At 46.5% G+C, this 25,505-nt stretch overlaps 1 protein-coding gene, 1 non-coding gene and 2 pseudogenes across 2 annotated transcripts; all 4 read right to left on the bottom strand.

Moving 5' to 3' along the window:
* Window positions 1–4,300: 4,300 nt before the first annotated feature.
* On the bottom strand, window positions 4,301–4,419 carry LOC120058591. Its single transcript, XR_005478036.1, has one exon. It is a non-coding gene; the product is annotated as a U5 spliceosomal RNA (small nuclear RNA).
* A 364-nt stretch (window positions 4,420–4,783) lies between these two features.
* Window positions 4,784–4,963, bottom strand: LOC120058585 (annotated as a pseudogene).
* Window positions 4,964–7,328: 2,365 nt separating this feature from the next.
* LOC120058588 lies at window positions 7,329–7,438 on the bottom strand (annotated as a pseudogene).
* Window positions 7,439–10,855: 3,417 nt separating this feature from the next.
* Window positions 10,856–16,091, bottom strand: LOC120057824 (membrane magnesium transporter 1-like). Its single transcript, XM_039006287.1, has 4 exons — window positions 15,943–16,091; window positions 12,821–12,873; window positions 12,600–12,703; window positions 10,856–11,545 (listed from the first exon to the last, which is right to left on the bottom strand). The coding sequence occupies exons 1-4, from the start codon at window positions 16,019–16,021 to the stop codon at window positions 11,389–11,391; spliced, it is 393 nt and encodes a 130-aa protein (XP_038862215.1). The 5' UTR covers window positions 16,022–16,091; the 3' UTR covers window positions 10,856–11,388.
* Window positions 16,092–25,505: the final 9,414 nt, after the last annotated feature.

Genomic DNA, 25,505 nt, shown 5'->3' with positions numbered 1-25,505 from the left:
GATAGCCAAAACAGAACAAAAGCCTTGAAGCCATGGTTGCAAGGGTTAACCAGACTTTTACATATTGACGAAAAGAAAATAGTGTCCAACTTCAGAGGAACTCCCCTTCCTCCCTCCTCCACTGATTGCACCATCCAGTCCCTGTTCACATACTCATAGCCTCCCCAAACAAAATAAAAAATTGTTCGCACTAAATCCTTCCTGTAACGAGGAGGCAAAGGAAAAACATAGGCCAAATAAACCTGCTCCCCCAGGACCTCCCCCGCCCTTGCGACACTCCCCTCGGATGTCAGAAACAGAGTCATGTCATCCGCATACTGGGAGATCTTGACCACTGAAGAGCCTCTGGGGGCCGGAGGCCCAAAATACGTGCATCTGCCCGGAAAGCTGCTGCCAGAGGCTCCATGTACAACACAAAGAGCAGTGGAGACAAAGAGCAGCCTTTACGTACCCCAGTCTGCTGAGGAATCACCTCCCCTACATGCCCATTTACTAAAACCCTACTTCCCACTGTAGTATATAGAATCCCCACCCACCTCAGGAACCCAGCCCCAAAACCCATCCTTTCCAAAACTGAAAAAAGAAACCCATGGTGCACCTTATCAAAAGCTTTTTCCATGTGAGGTGCACCCCTCTGTCCTGGGCCCAAGCAATACAGTCTCTCACCAAACTCAGGTTCCAATGTATGGACCTCCCCTCCACCCCACAGGTCTGGTCCTCATGTATGACATGGGGCAGAACCTTCCTTAGGCGGCCCGCTAGGACACGGGCTACCACCTTATAGTCTGCACACAATAGTGTAATGGGCCTGTAATTCCCCAGGTTATCCCTTTCCCCTTTCTTGAAGAGCAGCGTCAAAACCCCCTCCCTCATTGAAGACCCCAGGAGCCCTGAATCATACACAGCTTTAATTACCGAAAGAAAATCTCTGCCCAAAATCTCCCAAAAAGTAACATAAAACTCCCGAGGAAGCCCATCGTAACCTGGCACCTTGTTGCTTGGTAAACCCCGCAAAGCAGCCTCAACCTCCGCAAGCTCGAAAGGGCGGTCGAGATCAGAGGCTGCCTCCGGGGGAACCTTTTTCCTCAAAACCCCCCAAAAAACACGCTCTTTCGAACCATCTATGTCCTTCTCCCTGAAGGATTCTTGGTAGAAAGAGGACGCTGCTTCCACCATCCCCTTTGGGTCAGAAACCATTCCCCCCCCCCCCCCCCCCCTTCTGTTCGCAGCTGAGCAATAACTGCTTTGGCACGGGCAGCTTTCACCTGTTTAAAAAAATATGAGCTGCTAGCCTCACCAAACTCGAACTTGTCTCTGACACCTAAAGAGAAAGTCCCTGACCTTCCCCTGAAAATACAGCAGCCCCAACTTACTTTTTAAAACCTCCATCCTCTCCACATACCTCCCCTCACCCTTATTCTCAGCTGACACCAAGACAGTCAGCTCCCCTGCAGCCGCTGAAAAACCTCCCTATCTGCTCGGGCCTTAGTGACACAGTGCGAAATGGCCAGGGTACGCACATTGCGTTTTACGCACTCCCACCATTCAACTATGGAACCAAAAAAAGGCTTGAGGTCCCCCCATATCTCATAATGGGAATTAAAAGCCTCCCTAAAAGAAAGATCCGCCAAAATTTTGGAGTTCAATTTCCAAAAACCTCTGCCAAATATCGGCACGTCTACCGAGAACACTACCTGGACTTGGCAATGGTCAGAAAACCAGACCGGAGACACAGTGACTTGCGAGATTGGCACAGATACAGGTAAAAAAAATTAAATATATACGACTACGGGAACCCCTTGAGTTTGCCCATGTCATACCCTCCCCATTTTCAGAGTCTGCGACCCCAGAGTCCCTAAAAGAAAAATCTTTAACCACAGAAACCAAATAGGGTATGCTAAAATCCTCAGTGCCTTTGAAAGAGACATTGAAATCCCCGCCCAAAACCACAGTTCGGTTAGTAACACAAACATCTGGCAGAGCCAAAAAAAGATATTTCCTACCTCGAGGTTCAGCAGGTGCATAAATGTTAATAAAACGAAACTTCGCCCCACTCCAGTCTGCATCAACCACTAAAACCCTCCCCTCTATGACAGAAAAGGAACCCACCAAACAAAAATCCCCACCCCAGAGGAGTGCACCCCCCCTATCCCCCATCTGGACTCTCCCTTCGCCCACCCCCTTGAAAAAACAGAAACATCCTCCATGTCCTTTAAATGAACCTCTTGTAAAAAACAAACCTGGAAGGAGATACAGGAAAGGTACTGAAACACCCCTCCTCTCTTCCCCATATCCCTTAATCCCCTTACATTCACTGTTACTACTGTAAAAAGGCCCATACAAAAGAAGAAATAACTAAAGGAGATCATGCAGTCTGTCAGATAGGAGCCTCCCCCATCCCGAAGCCACTCACCCCTTCCAGGTATTGGTCACTGTTCGGCGTGCCTGGCGCCAAGAAAGAGCGTTCAGGGCTGGAAAAGTCCACACAGGTTGATACCTGTCCACGGACCTGCGATGCTTCCCCAGGACTGGAAGAGTGGTCACCCCCGGACAGTACCTGTGCACAGTCCATTGAAGCCCCCTCAGGATTGGTGTCCATCTCCGAGGTGCCTGTCCCTGGAAGCGCAGGAACCAAACAGGGCCCATGGACCTGCTCCCCAGACCCCCCCCCCCACCAAGGCTTCAGAGGCCGCCGACGCAGGAGCCTTCAAAACAACTGGATCCTGGGTCTCAGCCCCCACATCTGACCCTTCATCCCCGGTATCAGGGTTCAGCACTGTAAACCGGTTGGAGGTAGCCACCGATGGCCTCCTATGCTTTTCCACCGCCACCCGGTCAGTGACCCTCCTCCTCTTCTTCCTTTTCCCCTTGTACACCTTCCCGGACTCTCAAATGTCTGAAGATGCCGATCCAGTCGACCCGCCTGCCGAAGACGAGCTTATCTTCCGTGTAGGGGTTCGGGTAGCCGAATCATCTGACATCTCACTCAGCAGACTATGCTCCCGTCAGCAGCTCCATCTCCTCCTCAGTCCCCTTCGGACGGACCTCCTTTACTGCACTTTCCCCTGGGGCTTTCGCTACCTCCGCTGCCGCCGCTCGAATTTCCTCAAGAACCTCCTCTATTGGCCTGAGGGGAGAGCCCGCAGCACCTTCCTCGGGGCCATTGCCGGCTGCCTCCGCATAGGTCCGTTGTCTATTTGGACAGTCTTTAAACAAGTGGCCCTGCTTCCCACAGCCATTGCAGACTCGAGCCTCCCTGCAGTTGGCTGCCCCGTGACCTGGTTTCCCACAGTTTCTGCACTTCAGCAGGTTGCACCCCGTGGCCAAATGACCGAAGCTACGGCAGTGTCTACAAAAACTTGGTTGGCCTGAATAAAACAGGTACCCCCGGTCCGCTCCAATGGAGAAATAGGCTGGTGGGTGAACCAACTTATCGGCTCCTTCCGGATCCCTGTTCAGCGCGACACGGAACTGTCTCCTCCCTGACCAGATTCAATACCCGTCCCGTAGGTACCGCACCCCGGGACTCACTTTCCCAAACCGGCCTAGGAAAGCCCCGATGCCGTCATCCCCCACGTAGGGGTTGTAAATGTGCACGGTGATGATCTTTAAATCCAACCGGCACAAGGGGAGAACCTGAATGTTTGAGAACGGCACACTGGCTGCCTTCTCTTTGCAGGTGTCCATACACCGCCTGTACAAGGCCTCGCTATTTAGAGACAGGTCGTAGCCCTCCGCCGCCATGTTCCGCTGCAAGCAGTAAACGTGCCCTGGGTCCACCTTTAACCCTTCAATGATCACCGTCCTGATGAACCATTCTCTATTCCCAATTTGCTGGCCCTTGTTCTTCCAAACAAACTGCAACATATTGCGCAGTCCAGCCCCTCTGGCTGACTGTTGATCCTGCCCTCCGGCCATCGGCTTTTAACTCAGCGAGCTTTGAGGCACCGCAGTACCGAGCTTGATCTGAGCCAAAAGGCCGAGAAGCGATAACCCACAAATGGACCCCTGCACCCGCCAGGCACCCGGGGGTCTCGGCAGATCACAGCGGTTTGGCAAAAGTTGACTCCTCCCCACGTTTCCCTGGCAAGTGTTTTTTTTCCAAAAGTCACCAGCTCTTTACGCTAACTATTTGTTCAAAGCCCAGCAAATAGGCCAGTCGTCGGGGCTTGAACTCAATTGCCCGAGCGACTACTTTGAGTGGTGGAAAAATACACCGGTCAGCCGGATTGAAGTCAAATGCGCCTGAGCAAAAAGTCTCGGCGTCATCTCTGTCGATTTCTCTTGAAACAAGATAGCGGGCTCTGCCAGAAGCAAAGCCCCTCTAAAAATATGTTGAACTCATAACTGTGTTCCTCTCCACGGAAGTCTTTAGTAAAAGGCGAAAGGCTTGTGCGTAATGAAGAGAAACCAGAGTCGTATGGAAGTCAGAGGTCTGGGCCCGAGACACACTGTGCACTCTAGGCTGAGTTCTCACGGGTGGTCCCTGAACCCACTAGCCAAGTTTTCGAGGGCTGTGGGTAAAAAGTCACAGACAGACAGAATGAGACACACACATACACTATCCTGGTGAAGTGATTGTATTTGGGGGGGGAGTCAAAAACACATACACTATCCTGGCCAATGTTTTATTTTTTTAAGTAAAATCGAGGGAAACGGGGGACCCCATGAAGGGCGCTTCGCCCTTCTTTCACTTTGGATTTCTTCTTTGTTCTGTCCCTCTCTTCTTCTGCTAGCTGTTTACATACCTTTGTGTGTTTTTTCCCCCTTGACAACGGACGAAAAGTGTTGCACCGTTCCCGGAGGTACTGCAATACCTGTTCGATGCGTGGAGCGGACGGAGCAAGCCCCATTTCCGACTCCCTGTTCGAAAAATCCATTTAATATGTAGTCCCCCGATGGGGGACGTATCAGATATTAAACTGATAAGAACCGATTATTTTTTTATTTTTTTTACAAATGTCTTTACCATCAATTCAATACTTCAAACCAAATCAATTATTTAACAATCTCCAAATTGTCATTTCAAAAACGAATAAACAATAATCAAAACCAAAAACACTATTCTTCCCTCCCCTTCCCACCTACAAACTACCCATACACACACCAAAGGAAAACCAACATCTCACCCAATACTCCCCTTCTCTATCCCGATCGCCAGGAACGCCATCTCCACTCCTGACTCCCCCCGTCGGCCACCATCCCCCCACCCCTTGATGCAGGGACAGCACCCGGCTCACTCCCCCCCCCCCCTTTGTCATGTGCCCCTGGCTCAAGTCTACCACCCTGCCCTCCTCCGGACTCTGGACAGAGGACCCCACCTCCCCAAACAGGAAACTCGATCCTCCCTCCATCACCCAACCCTGGGCCAGGCCTGGGAGGTCTAGCTCAGACAGGGATGTGAAAGAAGAAGAAGAGGGGGCCCACGAGGGCCCTGAAACCTCTCCCTCCCCTCCCCCCTGCTCTGCCACCCCCTTTGTTCTTTTTGTTGGAGGAGGACGCAGCCAGGGGACATCCCTATCCTTTTACGTCAGCCCCCCCACCATATCTCTCAACTCCTCTACCCGTTCTCTCACCACTTTACTGTCCCCCCAGTCCTTCACACCCTCTCCTTCTGGTCCCACCTCCGATGCCTTCTCTGTCTCCATCCTCTCCGATGCCTTCTGTCTCCATCCTCTCCACCACTATCTTCTCTGGCCTCTCCACTCTCCTGTCTCCTTCCTGCACCTGCTCCTCCTCTCCTTCAGCCTCCTGCCCTTCCGGTTCCACTACGCCCATGTCTTCCTTGTCCTTCTCTTCTCCTGCTGCCGCTTTTCTCTCTTCCTCCTGCCGTGTGTCCTTTTCCTCTGGGCCTGTGCTCGGTTCTGGGTCTCCTCTTCCTCTTCCCCCATCCCCCGCTCTCGTTCCCCCCCAGCTGCAGACGCGTATGACCTCTGCCGAGCCGGGCAGTCCCGCCACAGGTGTGCTAACAAGCCACACCCGTGACATGCCTTCAGCTCGACACAGTCCCTCGCCTCGTGCTCACCAGATCCACACCTTCGGCTCGACACAGTCCCTCGCCTCGTGCTCACCAGATCCACAGTACCTGCACTTCCTTGCGCTGCACGAGGCTAGGATATGGCCGTAGCCATACAACGCCTGCAATACGGAGGCTGACGTGCATAATACAACGTCCCCCTGTCAGCCCCCAGGGAGAACATCGCTGGAGGATGGAGGTAACCACCCACCCCCTTTGGATCCTCCCTGAGGAGTGCCTGGAACCCTCTCCTCCCATTCCAGAACCACAGGGAGTCCCTGAGGAGCCTCGCCGATGAGACATTATCCATAAACCTCCCCAGAAATGTCCTTACCTCCTCGTCCTTGACATGTGGGTTATATATGTTCACTGTCACCACCCTAAAATTGTTCTTGGCCAGACTTGTGACCTCGTAATTACACATAGGTCTCGCACCTCCCACAGCCCTCACCTTCATGATTTCTTCATGCATCTTCTCTGTGTAAAACGTAACATCAAAGGCTTTCTCCATCGGGTTATCCTGAAGGCACAAAACGTCTTCAACTGCCAATTTTAGTGTCCCCATCAAGACTGTTCTCCCGAATGGCTCCGTCTCCTTGTTGCTCCATGCGAACCTCACTGTATTCGCTAACCCAATCCCTAACCCAATCCCAGGAACCGCTCTTCTTGGCACATCTTGCGTCATCTTCTCAGGCATCAAGCTCTCTTCAAAAAAAGAAGCCTCTGGTAGAAAAAGAATACTAAAACCCAATTTCTACAAAACAAAACAATAACATTTCCTCCCTCCTGCCTTCCTTCAACCTTCTGACTCAGCGGGCGTTGGGGCACCTCGGTACCAAGCTTGATCTGAGCCAAAAGGCCGAGAAGCGATAACCCACAAATGGACCCCTGCACCCACCGGGCACCCGGGGGTCTCGGCGGTTTGGCAAAAGTTGGCTCCTCCCCACCCAACGTTTCCCTGGCGACGGGCAAGTGTTTTTTTTTAAAGTCGCCAATGCGGCTGTAAGTCACTAGCTCTTTACGCTAACTATTTGTTCAAAGCCTGGCAAATAGGCCAGTCGTAGGGGCTTGAACTCAATTGCCCGAGCGACTACTTTGAGTGGTGGAAAAATACACCGGTCAGCCGGATTGAAGTCAAACGTGCCTGAGCAAAAAGTCTCGGCGTCATCTATGTCGATTTCTCTTGAAACAAGATAGCGGGCTCTGTGGTGGTCCCTGAACCCACTCGCCAAGTTTGAGGGCTCTGGGTAAAAAGTCACAGACAGACACAAACAGAGAGACAGACACACACTATCCTGGCCAACATTTTTTTGGGGGGACGTATCAGATATTAAACTGATAAGAACAGATTTTTTTGGATGATGTTGTGATATCTGATAACAGATACTACACTTGATCTGAGCCAAAAGGCCGAGAAGCGATAACCCGCTTTCTTTACATACCTTTGTGTTTTTTTCCCTTGACACGAAAAGTGTTGCACCGTTCCCGGAGGTACTGCAATACCGGGTCGATGCGTGGAGCTTTACGGAGCAAGCCCCATAAAATGGAGGGAAACGGGTGACCAAGCACACTGACTCTGCACCCGCCTGTATATATAATTTTTTACTGCTCCTCTTTAATTAATTTTTTTTAAACTGCACTGTCGGTTAGGGGCTCGTAAGTAAGCATTTGACTCTAAGGTCTACACCTGTTGTATTCGGAGGTTGGTGGAACCTTAAAATGGGGAGGACGGGCTTGTGGCAATGGCTGGAGTGGAATAGTATCAAATATGTCAAACATGGTTTCCATGTGTTTGATGCTATTCCATTCTCTCCATTATTATGAGCCGTCCTCCCATCAGCAGGCTCCACTGCTCTTCATGTAGATTAAGGAACATCTGTGGACTTGCAACCAAACATTGGTGCAGTGACTGAGGATGCCAGCTGTTGGGGTCCCATTTTGAGGTTTTGAACTGGAGCTTGGCCAACTCCCTCCCCTCTCTAGTAGTGCAGTACTGTATATAGGGTGGTATTTGGGTGTCCATTGACTCTCCCCTGGAAGAACTGTGTGATCAACCAAAATCTCTGCTCCCCCTTCGTCAGTCATCTGGAGTAGCACCGTTGGTGAACAATTTTTCAGAGAACATACACAAGTTACCCATTTTCTCTTTTTCCTCAAGTTTATTTTTTAAATGAAACGTAAAAAAACAATATTTGTGGATGGTGTTTAAACCAGAACATTAAAAAAAACTATATTTTGAAAGTAAAAGTTGTATAAAGCCCATTAAACTGTATGCTTCTTAAAAAAAAAAAAAACTAAAAACAGATTAATGTCCAATTGCTTATTAAAAATTCCAAATTAGATTTTACTGTAGCCCACTGCTTTTAGTGTAATATACAAGTACACCCACCCCCCATACACATATGTACTGTATTTGAACAGTGAAGCTAAGATTTTATATTTGTCTCTATACCCCACATTTTGGATTTGAGAGTACGTCACCTATTTTGAGGGATTTTCATAAATGTTTTACCGTTTAGAAATGAAACCACTATGTATCTAGTCCCCCCCCCCATGTGAAGAACTCATAAGTATTTTGACATATACACTTAAAGTGTATTAAAGTAGTCAAAAGGTTAGTATTTGGTCCCATATTCCTTGCATGCATTGACTACATCAAGCTTGTGACTAAAGTCATTGGATGCATTTACAGTTTGTTTGGGTTGCGTTTTACCCCCAATAGTAATTGAATGGTGAATGACGACTTGAGTAATTTTCTTAATGACTCCTGTTTCTGAACACTTCTCAATTAATCCTTATGCCATGATTAAGAAAAATAATGAAAAGAATCATTCATGAGATGCAGTTCAGAGGCTACAACCAAACATGCTAACCTCTCACCATTACCAATTTAAATGTAACCTTTATTTAACTAGGCAAGTCAGTTAAGGACAAATTCTTATTGACAATGACGGCCTACACTGGGCCACCCCCATGGGACTCCCAATCACGGCCGGCTGTAATAGAGCCTGGATTCGAACCAGGGTGTCTGTAGTGACGCCTCTAGCACTGAGCTGCAGTGCCTTAAAGCGCTGCACCACTCAGGAACACTACCAATAACAGGGGAGGGTGGCATTTTTGGGAGGTATGTTCTTTGTGTCTCTGTAACATTCTCAAACATCATTATCCACAATTCATTCATGATTATCCATAATCATAGTAGGCTCCACATGGATATAGAAGTGTTCAGAAACATCTATTCCTACAATAAAAGTGACAAGACATTATTCACCATTCAGTTCATATTGGGCAAAACATACTGCAAATGCATCCAACAAGCTTGTAAAGACACAAGCTTTTGATGTAGTCATTGTGTGCGTGCCAAATGGCAAAAGTATTGCACTATATAGGGATAGGGTGCCATTTGGGACTCAAGTATGCACAATCTATAAAACCTAACTAATGCATCCTAACCCACAGATACACTATATATATATACAAAAGTATGTGGACGCCTCTTCAAATTTGTGGATTTAGCCATTTCAGCCACACCTATTGCTGGCAGGTGTATAAAAACGAGCACAGCCATGCATTCTCCATAGCACAACATTGCCTTACTGAAGAACGCAGTGACTTTCAATGTGGCACCGTCATAGGATCCCACCTTTCCAACAAGTCAGTTCATAAAATGTCTGCCCTGCTAGATCTGCCCCGGTCAACTGTAAGTGCTGTTATTGTGACGTGGAAATGTTTAGGAGCAACAACAGCTCAGCCGCGAAGTGGTAGGCCACACAAGCTAACAGAACAGGACCCCCACGCGCTGAAGCGCGTAAAAATTCTGTACTCGGTTGCAACACTCACTACCAAGTTCCAAACTGCCCCTGGAAGCAATATCAGCACAAAAACTGTTCTTCGGGGGCTTCCATGACCGAGCAGCCGCACACAAGCCTAAGACCACTATGTGCAATGCCAAGCATCGACTGTAGTTGTGTAAAGCTTGCTGCCATTGGACACTGGAGCAGTGGAAATGCGTTCTCTGGAGTGATGAATCACACTTCACCATCCGGCAGTCCGACGGACAAATCTGGGTTTGGCGTATGCCAGGAGAATGCTACCTGCCCCAATGCTTAGTGCCAACTGTAAAGTTTGGTTGAGGAGGAATAATGGGCTAGCCCCCCCCCTTAGTTCCAGTGAAGGAAAATCTTAACGCTACAGCATACAATGACATTCTACACAATTCTGTTTTGGCAAAAGTTTGGGAAAGGGCCTTACTTGTTTCAGCATGACAATGCCCCATGCACAACGCAAAGTCCATACAGAAATAGTTTGTAGCAGTCGGTGTGGAAGAACTAAACTGGCTTGCACAGAGCCCTGACCTCAACCCCATCGAACACCTTTGGGATGAATTAGAACTCCGACCGCGAGCCAGGCCTAATCCCCCAACATCAGTGTCTGACCTCAATAATGCGCTTGTGGCTGAATAGAAACAAGTCTCCGCAGCAATGTTCCAACATCTAGTGAAAAGCCTTCGCAGAAGAGTAGAGGCTGTCATAGCAGCAAAGGGGGGAACAAATCCATATTAATACCCATGATTTTGGAATGAGATGTTCGACGAGCAGGTGTCCACATATTTTTGGTCATGTAGCGTATATCTGCAAGACATTAAATGCATTCGGTTATCTTTGACCAATAAATGCAGAAATACATCGAACACACTGATAAAATCATAGATTTTAGGTTAAAACATTCTGTTGAATCTTAAAAGGACAAATAAAAACACTGCCCAAACAAATGTACCATTAGTCTCTACTTTGTGTTCACAGTATCATTGCTTTCCATGCTGCATCCTTCAGGCGTGACTTCAATGACCGTGGTAACTTTATTGCATACAGAATAAGCTCCAAAGCCTCATTTTAAACCCCAGGAGATCAGGTCATAAAATATCTCAGAAGTGAAGACTTTTTACTAGATAAAACAAAATCTCATAAATGCAGATAAGAAAGAAATAGTTCCAGACAGCTAGATAGACATGTAGATAGACATGTATTGTGACAAACGAAACATCATGCCCCTTGTCCAACAACTGCTTAGAAGTCTTAAAGGATTTGACACATACATCTTACCTAAGTAAGGGGAAGATGTGTCAAATCCTTTTACTTCTAAGCAATTACAAGTATATACAAACAAATCTGCCTGAACAAAATGTGGGGTTGGTTGACAGTCAGGAGTTAAATATGGTAACCACTTTTATGGTATGGGAGGAGATGCACATTTGTACTGCATATTAATATGGACTAAGGCAAATTAAAAGTAGAAGAAATTACTTTGTGGGATCTAACCATAAAGCTTATCTGTGCACAGAAATAAAGACATGTGGGTGAGGAAGGCAAGTCTCAGTGCAAATGCTTCAGCTTGCTTAGCCGCAGGGGGTTGGGCAGGGCCTGTGCGTTTGGGATGTTGGAGACCTCTCGGTTGGGAGAGCAGAAGAGCACCCTACCGCGATGATTGAACATGTAGAAAGACGGGTGGTTCCTCAATGTGTCAAACGTCCTAAAAAATGAGAAGAGGGCAGTGAGTAGTTTGAACTATACTCATGATTATGTTTTCAGTGCGATAGGTCAATAACAATAGGGCTACCCATATAGGCAAGTCAATTATTATGCTGATTTACAACACTATACATGTCAGTTACAACAAGTGAAATCCCTGCAACACTTAACAAAGAGCTGCAGTCAGTTTCAGAATGGGTGGCCAGAAGGCCAGCATCCCGGAGTCATCTCTTCAAGGACACTTCCAAGTGACCCCAAACTCTTCAACTGTAGTGCATCTACAACAGAAGCTAAGATGGCGAGAAGTCTGTCCATTATAAAGCGCTGCTCTACCTTCTTAATAACACTATCAACAAGGCAGGTCCTACAGGATCTAGTTTTGTCGCACCTGGACTACTGTTCAGTCGTGTGGTCAGGTGCCACAAAAAGGGACTTAGGAAGATTGCAATTGGTTCAGAACAGGACAGCACGGCTGGCCGTTAAATGCACACGGAGAGCTAATATTATAAATATGCATGTCAATCTCTCCTGGCTCAAAGTAGAGGAGAGATTAACTTCATCACTACTTGTATTTGTGAGAAGTATTGACATGTTGAATGCACTGAGCTGTCTGTCTAAACTACTGGCACACAGCTCAGACACCCATGCATACCCCACAAGACATGCCACCAGAGGTCTCTTCACAGTCCCCAAGTCCAGAACAGACTATGGGAGACACACAGTACTACATAGAGCCATGGCTACATGGAACTCTATTCCACTTCAAGTAACTAATGCAATCAGTAAAATCAGATAAACAGATAAAAATACACAATATGCAACAGTGGGGACTGTGAAGAGAGACATACGCATACACACACACGGATTTTGAGTTGTACATATGTGGTAGTAGAGTAGTCGCGTGGCTTGAGGGCACACACTTGATGTGTTGTGAAATGTATTGTAATGTTTTTTAAAATTGTATAACTGCCTCAATTTTGCTAGACCCCAGGAAGAGTAGCTGCTGAGCTAATGGGGATCCATAATAAATATAAATTACTGAAATGAAGGCTTACTTGTTTTTCAGCTCTGAGGATGCATCCATATCTTTAAACTCTCCAGAGATGTGGACTATACCATAAATGGTCAGAACAAAAGCTAACAATGTCTGTAAAACAATCTGCAAAACAAAATTAAAATAGATGTATTTTGTTTAGTCAAAACGGTACAATTAATAGAATGGATCTACATCAAAGAATGGAATAACTTACTAGCTATTTAGCATTAAATAACTTACATCTATTGGTAGGGTTTCATTTTCTTTTTCTGTCAGACGCATGTAGGATCGATCTGGTGGGGGAAAAGAATAACATTTATCACACCGGAATCAATGTGGCTACAGCTGAGACAAAATCAAGTGGGTAGCTAGTCTCACTGCATTCATAGCAGATGTTGCAAGTGGCAAGCTAACTTGCATAACGGTTAGTACTTTGGCTTTTGGAGCATAGCTTACAACTGGATCTTGGATTTCCTGACGGGACGACACCAGGTGGTGAGGGTAGGAAACAACTCCGTACGCTGATCCTCAACACGGAGCCCCCCCACAGATGTGCTTAGCCCCCTCCTGTACTCTCTGTTCACCCATGACTGTGTGGCCATTGCACGACTACAACTCAATCAAGAGTTTGTTGACTACAGAAGAGTGGTAGGCCTGATTACTAACAACGAGACAGACTACAGGGAGTAGGTCAGAGCCAGGAAAATAACCTCTGCCTTAACAAAACAAAGGAGCTTATCCTAGACTACGGGAGACAGAAGAGAAATCACACCCCCATCCTCGGGGCCGCAGTGGATAGGGTCAAAAGCTTTAAGTTCCTCGGAGCGCACATCACTGAGGACCTGAAATGGTCTCGCCATACTGACATTGTGGTGAAGGCACAAAAGCGCCTCTACAACCTCAGGCAGATAAAGAAATTGGCCATGGCCCCTAACGAGTGTTGTAGTACTCGAGACCGGTCTCGGTTTTGTCTCTGTGTCGGATACATTTTTACCCTGTCTTGACTCGGTCTCGGACAATGACAACTCGTCATTTCTTGCCGAGACCAGTGGAGTGAAAACTCATAATTATCAGCTCCCATTCAGCCAGCCCATAAAACCGCTTCGCCAGGCAAATGTAGTCACACTCCTTCACTACACAATATCTTATTGTCTATTGAAACCTGGGCTTCCTACTTTACTTGTAACATTACTGTCCTTTACTTTCGTTGAAAAACATCCTCAAGTTCATCAGAATATCCTTGATTCGCTGGTAGGGAAGAGTGGGCGACATTGTTTGAAAGTTGCGTGCTCACTATTAATAAGTGGTGACTGGGGGAAGTCTCAGACCCCTCGCCACCCTGACTTGGCTCAGTCTCAGTTTAGGTGGTCTCGAACACAACACTGCCACTAAGACCCTCACGAACTCTACAGCTGCACCATTAGAGCATTCTGTCAGGCTGCATCACCGCATGGGACGGCAACTGCTGTGCTCTCAACCGCACGGCTCTCCAGAGGGTGGTGCAGGCAGCCCAACGCATCACAACGCTGCCTGCCCTCCTGGACATCTACAGCACATGGTGTCAAAGGAAGGCCAAGAAGATCATTAAGGACCTCAGCCACCCGACTGTCCCGAGCCACTGACTGTTCACTCAGCTATCGCCCGACAGACAGAGACAGTACAGGTGCAACTTCGCTCAGACCGAGAGGCTAAAAAACAGCTTCTATTACCAGGCTATCAGACTGTTGAACAGCCATCGCTAGCCGTCTACCAAGTGATGCTCACTCACACAAAACACACAAGCTATCACACACACTACATACTCACAAACACACACACAAAGCCAACGCTGTCACACGCTATAGATATTAAACCACTTGTCATTTCCCATTTCACACTGTATCCCTGACATAGCTAATCATAATATTTCTACTGTACATCGTATTTAATTTACACTGGATTATTGACATACAGTGCCTAGAAGGCTAGCATCCCGGAGTCGCCTCTTCACTGTTGCCGTTGAGACTGTTGTTTTGCAGGTACTATTTAATGAAGCTGCCAGTTGAGGACTTGTAAGGCATCTGTTTCTCAAACTAGACACTAATGTACTTGTCCTCTTGCTCAGTTGTGCACCGGGGGCCTCCCACTCCTCTTTCTATTCTGGTTAGAGACAGTTATCGCTGTTCTGTGAATGGAGTAGTACACAGCGTTGTACGAGATATTCAGTTTCTTGGCAATTTCTCGCATGGAATAGCCATCATTTCTCAGAACAATAGACTGACGAGTTTCAGAAGAAAGGTCTTTGTTTCTGGCCATTTTGAGCCTAATTGAACCCACAAATGCTCATACTCCAGATACTCAACTGGTCTAAAGGACAGTTTTCAGCTGTGCAAACAATTGCAGAAAGGTTCTAATGATCAATTATCCTTTTAAAATGATCAACTTGAATTAGCTAATACAATGTGCCATTGGAACACAGGCGTGATGGTTGCTGATAATGGGCCTATGTACATATTCCATAAAAATACATTTTTTTTTTTTTTTTTTTTTAAATCTGCCGGTTCCAGCTACAACAGTCATTTACAACATTGACAATGTCTACACTGTATTTCTGATCAATTTGATGTTATTTTAAAAACGGACAAAAAAAGTGTTTTTCTTTAAAAAAAACAAGGACATTTCTAAGTGAACCCAAGCTTTTGAACGGTAGTGTATGAACTTATCTACATTAAATTCTAGCTGATCTTGTGTAAATTCTCACATAGTACATACGTAGATTGCATTGGATTACTGCCTCCGTGCTATTTGTGTTAATCAGATTCATCCCGCAGTTCTTGATTCCCTGTCTTTTTTCCCCCTTACATTTGAATTGTCTGACATTTTACTGCATTGTTAGGAGCTGGTAACATGACGATTTCGCTGCACCCGCTAAAACACCTGCTAAATTGTGTACGCGACCAATAAACCTTGATTTGATTCCTCGTTTTCAATTGAATACGTATTAATATAAAGTCACGTACAGTTAAGACCGCGTTGGCAAGCAGACATTGTTAGCTAGCTAGCTATTGTAACGTCAGTAGCTTTGGGACACATCATCGTGAGTCTGAACGAAAACATGTTCTATCCCAACGGTACCAGCTAGCTGCTTACTGTGCCAATAATATGACATGCTAAATCGCTAGCTAGTAGTTAGCCATCTGGTTTAAGAATTATTCTTCCTCGCTTGCTAAACTGGTTTGGTTTGTTTATGTTTAACAAAAGTTAGCTAGCTCGCGCTAGTTAACAGGCCGCAGTACACTGCATGGTTGATATCTGACTGTGTATTTTGATCTAAACAGCTAAATAAAAGGACAGATATGTTTATCTCATTGTATCGCACTTACGTTGTGCCGCTGAGAAAGCCGCATGAGCCAGGGCAAATAGACCACCCCCTACGACATCTCTCCAAAAATACGAAACCATGTTCAAGAGAAGTTATAAATTCTTCTTCTTCGATTGGGTTTAAGGGCGGTTGGCATCCAATGTTAATGTTGCATTACCACCACCAGCTGGACGGGGTATTGAATAAGACACACACAAAAAACATTGCGGGAAATGGGAAAAACGACACCATACAAAATTAAACACGTCAACAAAGAAAAACCATCCCACCTCTTCAATCACAGTCCACTGCAAAATACATCCTTACACAAGCTCAGGAGCCTGTGATGGCGGAACATTCACTGACAGGATTTCCTGCACGGCCTCGGCTGTGAAATCACAACACCCAAAAAACGTTCAGCGGCATCCAATTTTCTTCGACTTCTCCGCTTGTGCTGTACAATTTATTACCATTTTAATAAAAAATACAAAGCCCACCTTTTTAGCATGTAGCATTTCACTATTCTTTGTTTTTTTAACCTTTATTTAACTAGGCAAGTCCGTTAAGAACAAATTATTATTTACAATGATGGCCTAAGAACAGTGGGCTAACTGCCTTGTTCAGGGGCAGAACGACAGATTTTTACCTTGTCAGCTCAGGGATTCAATCTAGCAACCTTTCGGTTACTAACCCAACACTAACTACTAGGCTACCTGACGCCCCACTGTCCTTTGTATTCATGTTACCTGATTAAATTGCTGTAGATGTTCAGATGTCATAAATCAGCACTGCAGAGCTCTCCCTGTACTATGCCGTGCCTTGATTGTATTACTGTTGATGATATCTGGAAATGTGCATGTACACCATGGCCCATCTACTGTTGCTATCCCCAATTCTGACTTGTGCTCTGATATCTCCTTCACTGATTTCTGCTCTTGTAAAAGCCTAGGTTTTCTGCATGTTAACACTAGAAGCTTATTACCTAAAATGGATCAATTGAAAGTGTGGGTTCACAGCTCCAATCCAGATGTGTTGGTCATTACTGAGACGTGGTTAAGGAAGAGTGTTTTAAATACTCATGTTAACCTTTCTGGTTATAACCTTTTTCTGCAAGACATCTTCCAAGGATCACCTTTTTGAGCAGTGTATATACCTGTTTTCAAAACATTCAGTACTCTCATAACATTCACTTGACGTACTGGCAATCAAGCTTCTTTCCGCTGAAAGATGCTCTCTTCCCTTCTTTTCTAGACTCATTTACCGCCGGCCAAAGTTTTTTCCCTAGCAGCAGCATTTACATTTTTCTTATACATAATACAAAATTATCAACAACTTACATTTTTCTTCATTTAACAAGGCAAGTCAGTAAAGAACATTATTTACAATGACAGCCTACCATTCTGCCCCTGCCTTGTTCAGGGGAAGAAAGACAGATTTTTTTTTACTTGTCAGCTCGGGGATTCGATCCAGCAAACTTTCAGTTACTGGCCCAACGCTCTAACCACTAGGCTTCCTGCCGCCCCTACATTGCTACCTGCCGCCCCTACATTGCTACATCAAACATGTATAACAAAACAAAACACAGGTATAAACAAGAAAATGCTACATACAAAAATATACAAATAATAATACAAAATAAAACATAAATTCTGTTTAAATTCTAGTGCAATTGTATTCACTCTGAAATAACGTCTTAACAACATGATTCAATTCAATCCAAAATATTTGTAATTTGGGTATAGCATTCTGGATTTTTTTTTTGTGTATAAAGTATTTGGCAACAAGAATAAAAAATTCAATCATTTCAATGGTCTTGTTATCATTGCAATAGTAACATATATCCTTCATGTCAAAAACATGGGTAGTGTTCAAAATGGTAAATAAATATTCTGCAAGGTTTTCCCAAAATTCTATCACAAATTAACATCAGAACAAGTGAGTCAGATTTTCAGATTTTTCACAGAAAACGCAGATATCATCAATAGCCACAAATTTGGACGACACATAATTACATGGATATATCTTATGTAGAATTTTTAAGTGCACTTCCTTAAATTTGTTTGGTATACAATATTCGTAAGGCATTAACCAAGCTTTTTTTTTTACAGAAAATGTCAGGAATAAGCATGTCCAGAAAAAGTTTTAATTCGTGTTGTTAGACAACTGGGAATGGCTTTGATCACAGAAATAAACTCTTTGAAAGGTATTGGAAACTCATTCAACGTTATAAATTGTTCATATTGTAATGACCTGGCTAGATCATAAAGGAACAATTGTCCAGACAGAGGATTGAGTTTACGAATTGACGGTTTATTAACCCAACTTCACACAGGCTACTGTTTGGCTGTAGGCCACGCCAAATAAACGAAAGATAACCACAAACCAACCATGACCTTCTCTTGTGAAGGCCAGACGTAAAGAGAGAGAACAATGGCTAAACCTGGTCTTAACTTCCAATGCTCCATCCCCCTGCCCCAACCCCCCTCCACGCCACTCCGCCAACCACCAGGATGCCCGGCATCAGAACATTCCAGACATTCCCGTGATTGGCAGATAGCAGGTTGATTGGCATGTCAGACCCTGCGAACACTGGGTACTGGTAAGTACAACATAACAAACTAATAGCCTAACACATAACACACAGCTTACAATATGCATGAATATTACCCGTTGTCAAAAACATCAAGAACAAAGTCAATATTCCTCTCATGCCAGCTAGGGTAGAACAAGGACGTATTCCTTACAGTTATGTTGGAATTATTCCACAAAAGAGCTTTATGCTGGGAAAAATTGTGCAGGAAACATATTTCCCAGGCCATTAAAGCTTGTTAGTGAAACCTGGCCAATTTAGCGGGTAATCTTTCAGGAATATAATTACATTTCAGTAAAAATTGAAAACCTCCCAATTTATTAAACACATTGTTTGGAATGAAATACCAAATTGATTCAGCATTGACCAAACATATTTTAAACCAACTGATCTTGAAAGTGTTATTTATTGTCACGACTTCCGCCGAAGTTGGCTCCCCTGCCTGTTCGGGCGGTGCTCGGCGGTCGTCGTCACCGTCCTACTAGCCGCCACCGATCCCTTTTTCGTTCGTTTGTCTGTTTGTTTTGTCTTATTAGTTTCACCTGTGTTTCTGTTTTCGGTTAATGAGCTTCCCTATATGTAGTAGGTAGACCCGCCCTTGTTTTGTGCGGGATTGTCTTTACGTGTGTGTGTTTTAGGTAGAGGTGTATTTATTTTTCTAATTACTTGGCACCCTGTGTTTTGGGTTATTCAAGTTGTTCGCTGTGCCCTGTATGTTTGGGCTTATTCATTTTTTGTGTGCTATAGTAAAGGAGCACTTTTCACAATTGGAACTCTCTGCGTCTGATTCCTTCACCCACCTAGTCCCGCGTGACAGAATCCCGCACCAAACATGGAATCAGCAGGAGCAGCCGCATCTCCTCTCCCATCGATGGAGGAAAGGGTCCTCCATCATACCAGTGTTCTCCACAGGATTGGTTCAGCTATGGACCAAATGATGGAGAGGATGGATCGATGGGAGAGGAGTGGCCTTCCCACCTCATCTCCAGCACCCCCTACTCCAGCACCTCCTGTTCCTGCTACCGCATCCAGCTCCGGGGCTCTTCGGCTGACGCTCCCACGGGAGTATGATGGAACGGCGGCTGGGTGTCAGGGTTTCCTTCTCCAACTGGAACTTTACCTGGCAAACGTTCGTCCTACTCTCTCCGAAGAGGAGAGCGTGAGAGCCCTCGTCTCCTGTTTGACTGGACGAGCTCTCGAGTGGGCTAACGCAGTGTGGAATGGCCCAGACTCGGCGAGGGATCATTACCATGAGTTCACCCGCAGATTCCGAGCTGTGTTTGACCACCCACCAGAGGGTCGTGCGGCGGGTGAACGGCTGTTCCACCTGCGTCAGGAGACGAGGAGCGCACAGGACTTTGCCCTGGAGTTCAGGACCTTGGCCGCAGGAGCAGGGTGGAACGACAGGGCCTTAATAGACCATTTCCGATGTAGCCTTAGGGAGGACGTCCGCAGGGAGCTAGCGTGTCGGGACACCACCCTTACGCTGGATGAACCTATTGACATGGCCATCCGTCTCGACAACCTGCTGGCTGCCCGCGGACGTTCGGAACAGGTACTGTCGTTTCCACCTCCCAGCCCTCCTGCTCCTATCCCTATGGAGTTAGGGGGGGGCAGCGTCGAGGGGGACCGGAGGAGGAGTGTCCTCCTGCACCAGTTGTGGTCGGCGAGGGCACACGGCCGACCGGTGCTGGAGGAACTCATCTGGGAGTCGGGAGGGCAGGCGGAGCACTACTCGATCACCCCAGGTGAGTCAGCACCAGACTTACCCAGAGCTTCCTGTCGGTCATATGTATGTGTTAACCTATTTCCCCGGGTTTTCTCCCTCTCTACAGCATAAGGCGCTAGTCGATTCAGGCGCAGCTGGGAATTTCATAGATCGGGGGCTCGCGTTAAAGCTAGCGATTCCCCTTGTGTCGTTAGACCTACCTTTCCCCGTGCACTCCTTAGATAGCCGACCATTAGGGTCAGGAATGGTCAGGGAGGCCACGGTACCACTGGACATGGTAACGCAGGGTAGTCATAAGGAGCAGATTAGTCTGGAGAGTCCAGACCAGGTTTCCACCGTGCGCATTCCCTCTGAATATGCCGATTTGGCTATCGCCTTCAGTAAAAAGAAGGCGACCGAATTACCACCCCATCGTCGAGGGGATTGCGCGATAAACCTCCTGGAGAACGCTGCACTTCCTAGGAGTCACGTGTATCCTTTGTCCCAGGAGGAGACAGTGGCTATGGAGACATATGTTACTGAATCACTGGGTCAGGGATACATTCGGCCCTCTGCATCACCTGTCTCCTCGAGCTTCTTTTTTGTGAAGAAGAAAGATGGTGGTTTACGCCCGTGCATTGATTATCGAGGTCTAAATTCCATCACAGTGGGGTTTAGTTACCCACTACCTCTCATCGCTACGGCGGTGGAATCATTTCACGGGGCGCGCTTCTTCACAAAACTGGACCTGAGGAGTGCGTATAATCTGGTGCATATCCGGGGAGGAGATGAGTGGAAAACCGCATTTAGCCGTGCGTAATTGGCCGACTCCGACCACGGTGAAAGAGGTGCAGCGGTTTTTAGGGTTTGCCAATTAGTACCGGAGGTTTATCCGGGGTTTTGGTCAGGTGGCTGCTCCCATTACCTCACTGCTGAAGGGAGGACCGGTGCGCTTGCGTTGGTCAGCAGAGGCGGACAGAGCTTTCAGTTGTCTGAAGGAGCTGTTCACCAATGCGCCCGTGTTGGCGCATCCGGACCCCTCTTTAGCGTTCATAGTGGAGGTGTACGCGTCCGAGGCGGGGGTCGGGGCCGTGCTGTCCCAGCGCTCGGGCGTACCACCCAAGCTCTGCCCTTGTGCCTTCTTTTCGAGGAAGCTCGGTCCGGCGGAGCGAAACTATGACGTGGGGGACCGGGAGTTGTTAGCTGTTGTCAAGGCTCTGAAGGTGTGGAGACATTGGCTTGAGGGGGCGAAACACCCTTTTCTCATCTGGACTGACCATCGTAATCTCGAGTACATCCGGGCAGCGAGGAGACTAAATCCGCGTCAGGCTAGATGGGCCATGTTTTTCACCCGGTTTCAGTTCACCATCTCATACCGACCAGGCTCCCAAAACACCAAAGCTGACGCGCTGTCCCGCCTCTATGATACTGAGGAGCGGTCCGTTGAGCCAACTCCCATCATTCCACCTTCATGTCTCGTGGCACCGGTGGTATGGGAGGTGGACGCGGAGATAGAGAGAGCCTCACGGTTAGAGCCGGCCCCCCCTAACTGTCCAGCGGGGGCTCAGTACGTGCCGGGGGGGGGTCCGGGATAAACTAATCCATTGGGCTCATACTCTCCCCTCCTCGGGTCATCCTGGCATCGAGAGGACAGTGCGGAGTCTTAGAGGGAGATACTGGTGGCCCACGTTGGCTAAGGACGTGAGATCTTATGTCTCCTCCTGCTCGGTGTGCGCTCAGAGCAAGGCTCCTCGGCACTTGCCTAGAGGCACTTGCCGTTCCACAACGGCCGTGGACACACTTATCGGTGGGTTTTCTTACCGATCTTCCCCCGTCCCAGGGAAGTACTACGATCCTGGTCGTTGTGGATCGGTTTTCTAAGTCCTGCCGTCTCATCCCATTGCCCGGTCTCCCTACGGCCCTGCAGACTGCGGAGGCCTTGTTTACCCATGTCTTCCGGCATTATGGGGTGCCTGAGGACATCGTTTCTGATCGGGGCCCCCAATTCACGTCCAGAGTTTGGAGGGCGTTTATGGAGAGACTGGGGGTCTCGGTCAGCTTGACCTCGGGTTTTCACCCCGAGAGTAATGGGCAGGTGGAGCACGTAAACCAGGATGTGGGCAGGTTTCTGCGGTCATATTGCCGGGACCGGCCTGGTGAGTGGGCGAGGTATGTTCCTTGGGCTGAGCTCGCTCAGAACTCACTCCGCCACTCCTCAACGAACATGTCCCCTTTTGAGTGTGTGTTAGGTTACCAGCCGGTCCTGGCCCCATGGCATCAGAGCCAGACCGAGGCTCCTGCGGTAGAGGAATGGGTACAGCGCTCCAAGGACACCTGGAAAGCCGTCCAGGAATCGCTAAGGTTAGCGGGACAACGGCAGAAGAGGAGCGCTGACCAGCACCGCAGTGAGGCCCCCGTGTTCACACCGGGGGACAGGGTCTGGCTCTCGACCCGAAACCTGCCCCTCCGCCTGCCCTGTCGGAAGCTGGGGCCGCAGTGTGTGGGGCCGTTTAAAGTCCTGAGGAGAATAAACGAGGTGTGTTATAGGTTACAACTTCCTAGGTATTACCGTATTAACCCCTCGTTTCGTGTGTCTCTCCTCAGGCCGGTGGTGGCTGGTCCCCTGCAAGAAGGTGAGGTGCCTGAGGTCCCTCCGCCCCCTCTGGATATTGAGGGGTCCCCGGCGTACACAGTACGTGGCATTCTGGACTCGAGACGACGGGTGAGGGGCCTACAGTACCTCGTGGACTGGGAGGGGTACGGTCCGGAGGAGAGATGCTGGGTTCCGGTGGGGGACATTTTGGATCCTTCTCTACTGCGAGCCTTCTTCCACCGCCTCCACCCGGATCGCCCGGCGCCTCGCCCTCCGGGTCATCCTCGAGGCCGGTGGCGGCCTCGAGGAAGCCACGCGTCAGGAGGGGGGTACTGTTACGACTTCCGCCGAAGTTGGCTCCCCTGCCGTGGCTGGGTCTTTCAGCATGACAATGATCCCAAACACACCGCCCGGGCAACGAAGGAGTGGCTTCGTAAGAAGCATTTCAAGGTCCTGGAGTGGCCTAGCCAGTCTCCAGATCTCAACCCCATAGAAAATCTTTGGAGGGAGTTGAAAGTTCATGTTGCCCAGCAACAGCCCCAAAACATCACTGCTCTAGAGGAGATCTGCATGGAGGAATGGGCCAAAATACCAGCAACAGTGTGTGAAAACCTTGTGAAGACTATCAGAAAACGTTTGACCTCTGTCATTGCCAACAAAGGGTATATAACAAAGTATTGAGATAAACTTTTGTTATTGACCAAATACTTATTTTCCACCATAATTTGCAAATAAATTCATTAAAAATCCTACAATGTGATTTTCTGGATTTTTTTTCTCATTTTGTCTATCATAGTTGAAGTGTACCTATGATGAAAATTACAGGCCTCTCTCATCTTTTTAAGTGGGAGAACTTGCACAATTGGTGGCTGACTAAATACTGTTTTGCCCCACTGTATGTGTGTGGCAACATCCAAACTTTTTTCCAACAGATATTATCAATAAATCCATTCCAATAAGGCATGACATAAGGTATAGATACAACATCCTGCTGAAACAAGGTTCGTATCGCTCTGTTGTTGAATGGACCAAAAGAGAAACAAATCTTTCCTACTGATGAGTCAACAGGGACAATAGAAGGTAGGCTCTGAGGATCAGGTCTTGACACGTTCCTGAATAATAAATCAACACCTGTGGGAATGGCATCTAAAACAATTGCAAAATCTTTAGGTGTTACAGGGACCTTGTAAAGTGATAAGAATTCCTTATAACTGAGTAAAAGACCGTCTCCATTTACCAGTTGGCTCACCAATAGGATATTATTTCGGAGTATTTTTATACAATATATCCCGATTATTCCATATATAATATCTGTGTGGAGAAAAATTGTGTTTATAAATTAAGGACCATGACAAGAAAACCTGCCGATGAAAAGCAGAAAGTTTCACTGGAATTTTGTCAATATTATAATTGCAAAACAACATGAAGTTAAGGCCACCAAAAGTAGAGAAGACATGATGAGGAATAAAATTCCAGATAGAAGTGGGTCTTAGGAATTGTTTTGTCCAATTGATCTTAAAAGTATTATTTAAAGTAGTAAAGTCCAGAGAATTCAGCTCACCATTCTCATAAGTGTTCATTACAACAGTTTTGGGTACGTAAATGTAATGGGTACGGTTTCTCCACTGAAAGTTGAAAAGCATCTGGTCTATCTCCTTGCTTATTTTACTGTCAAGATATAAAGATAGAGCGCCATATGTTAGTCTAGAGATACCTTCAGCCTTGGTTATTAGGACTCTTCCTTTTAAAGATAAGTCCCTCTGCAGCCATTGATTTAGCTTCTTCTGGGTACCTTTAATAAGAGGGTTAAAATTTAGTAAGACTTCTGATCCTTTGTAATGGTTATGCCTAAATATGTAAGTTCTTCTTTTACTGGAATACCATAATATGAAGGTGTCACACAATCTTTGACAGCTATGAGTTCACATTTATTAATGTTAAGGTATAGACCAGACGCTTTGGAAAAGGATTGTATCACATTGATCGATATGGGAATTTGGTTAGCGTCTTTCAGAAAAAGTGTAGTATCATCAGCCAGCTGGCTTATAATAATTTATTTACCAGCTATGGAAATACCTTGTACAGGACTATTATTTAAAGAATTTGCAAGAAGTTGGGTGATTAATAAATATATTAGATCTAGAAAAAAATTGATTGAGGAGTGAGAATAGAATTCATCCTATTTCTTTAGACTTGAGAAATGTCACTCTAAAAAGAACACTATCCATAAATTAAACATTAAACAACATTATTACAGATGACCAAAAATTTCTTTTTACAGAAAATTGTATAGCTCTACGTACTGTCAGGAATCCACAGATATGTTTTTTAACTCACTGAATAATGTTCACTCTATCAGTGATATAGAATCTAAACAGTGTGATGAACCCATCAACGTTGAAGAGATTATAGAGTCTATCAAACATCTAAAGAACAATACATCACCAGGTGTTGATGAAATTACATCAGAATTTTACAAATTATTTTCTGAACAAGTAGCTCTCTTCCTATTTGAATTATTTTTAGAGAGTATTAAAAACAATGTTTTTAACTGAGGATAGCTTCATATTATTTTTAGATATTTATAAAGCATTTGACACAGTAGAGCATCAGTTTCTCTTCCACTCCCTTGAGAGACTTGGCTTTGGGGATTTTTTCTGTAAGGCTGTTAAGACTCTCTATGCAAATGGTAAC

The sequence above is a fragment of the Salvelinus namaycush genome, chromosome 13 (genome assembly GCF_016432855.1).
Source record: "Salvelinus namaycush isolate Seneca chromosome 13, SaNama_1.0, whole genome shotgun sequence".
In the NCBI taxonomy this organism is placed as follows: Eukaryota; Metazoa; Chordata; class Actinopteri; order Salmoniformes; family Salmonidae; genus Salvelinus; species Salvelinus namaycush.
Note: the sequence above shows the minus strand (reverse complement) of the source record. Positions and strands in the feature narration are given on the sequence as shown.

What these genes read in the sequence shown, in the direction of transcription:
- LOC120057824 (XM_039006287.1), bottom strand. Translation starts at nt 16,021, where the DNA reads ATGGTTTCGTATTTTTGGAGAGATGTCGTAGGGGGTGGTCTATTTGCC. An exon ending in GGCTTTCTCAGCGGCACAAC is followed by an intron (nt 12,874 to 15,942) that starts GTAAGTGCGATA and finishes TTCCCCCACCAG; the next exon opens with ATCGATCCTACATGCGTCTG. An exon ending in ATGAAACCCTACCAATAGAT is followed by an intron (nt 12,704 to 12,820) that starts GTAAGTTATTTA and finishes TTTGTTTTGCAG; the next exon opens with ATTGTTTTACAGACATTGTT.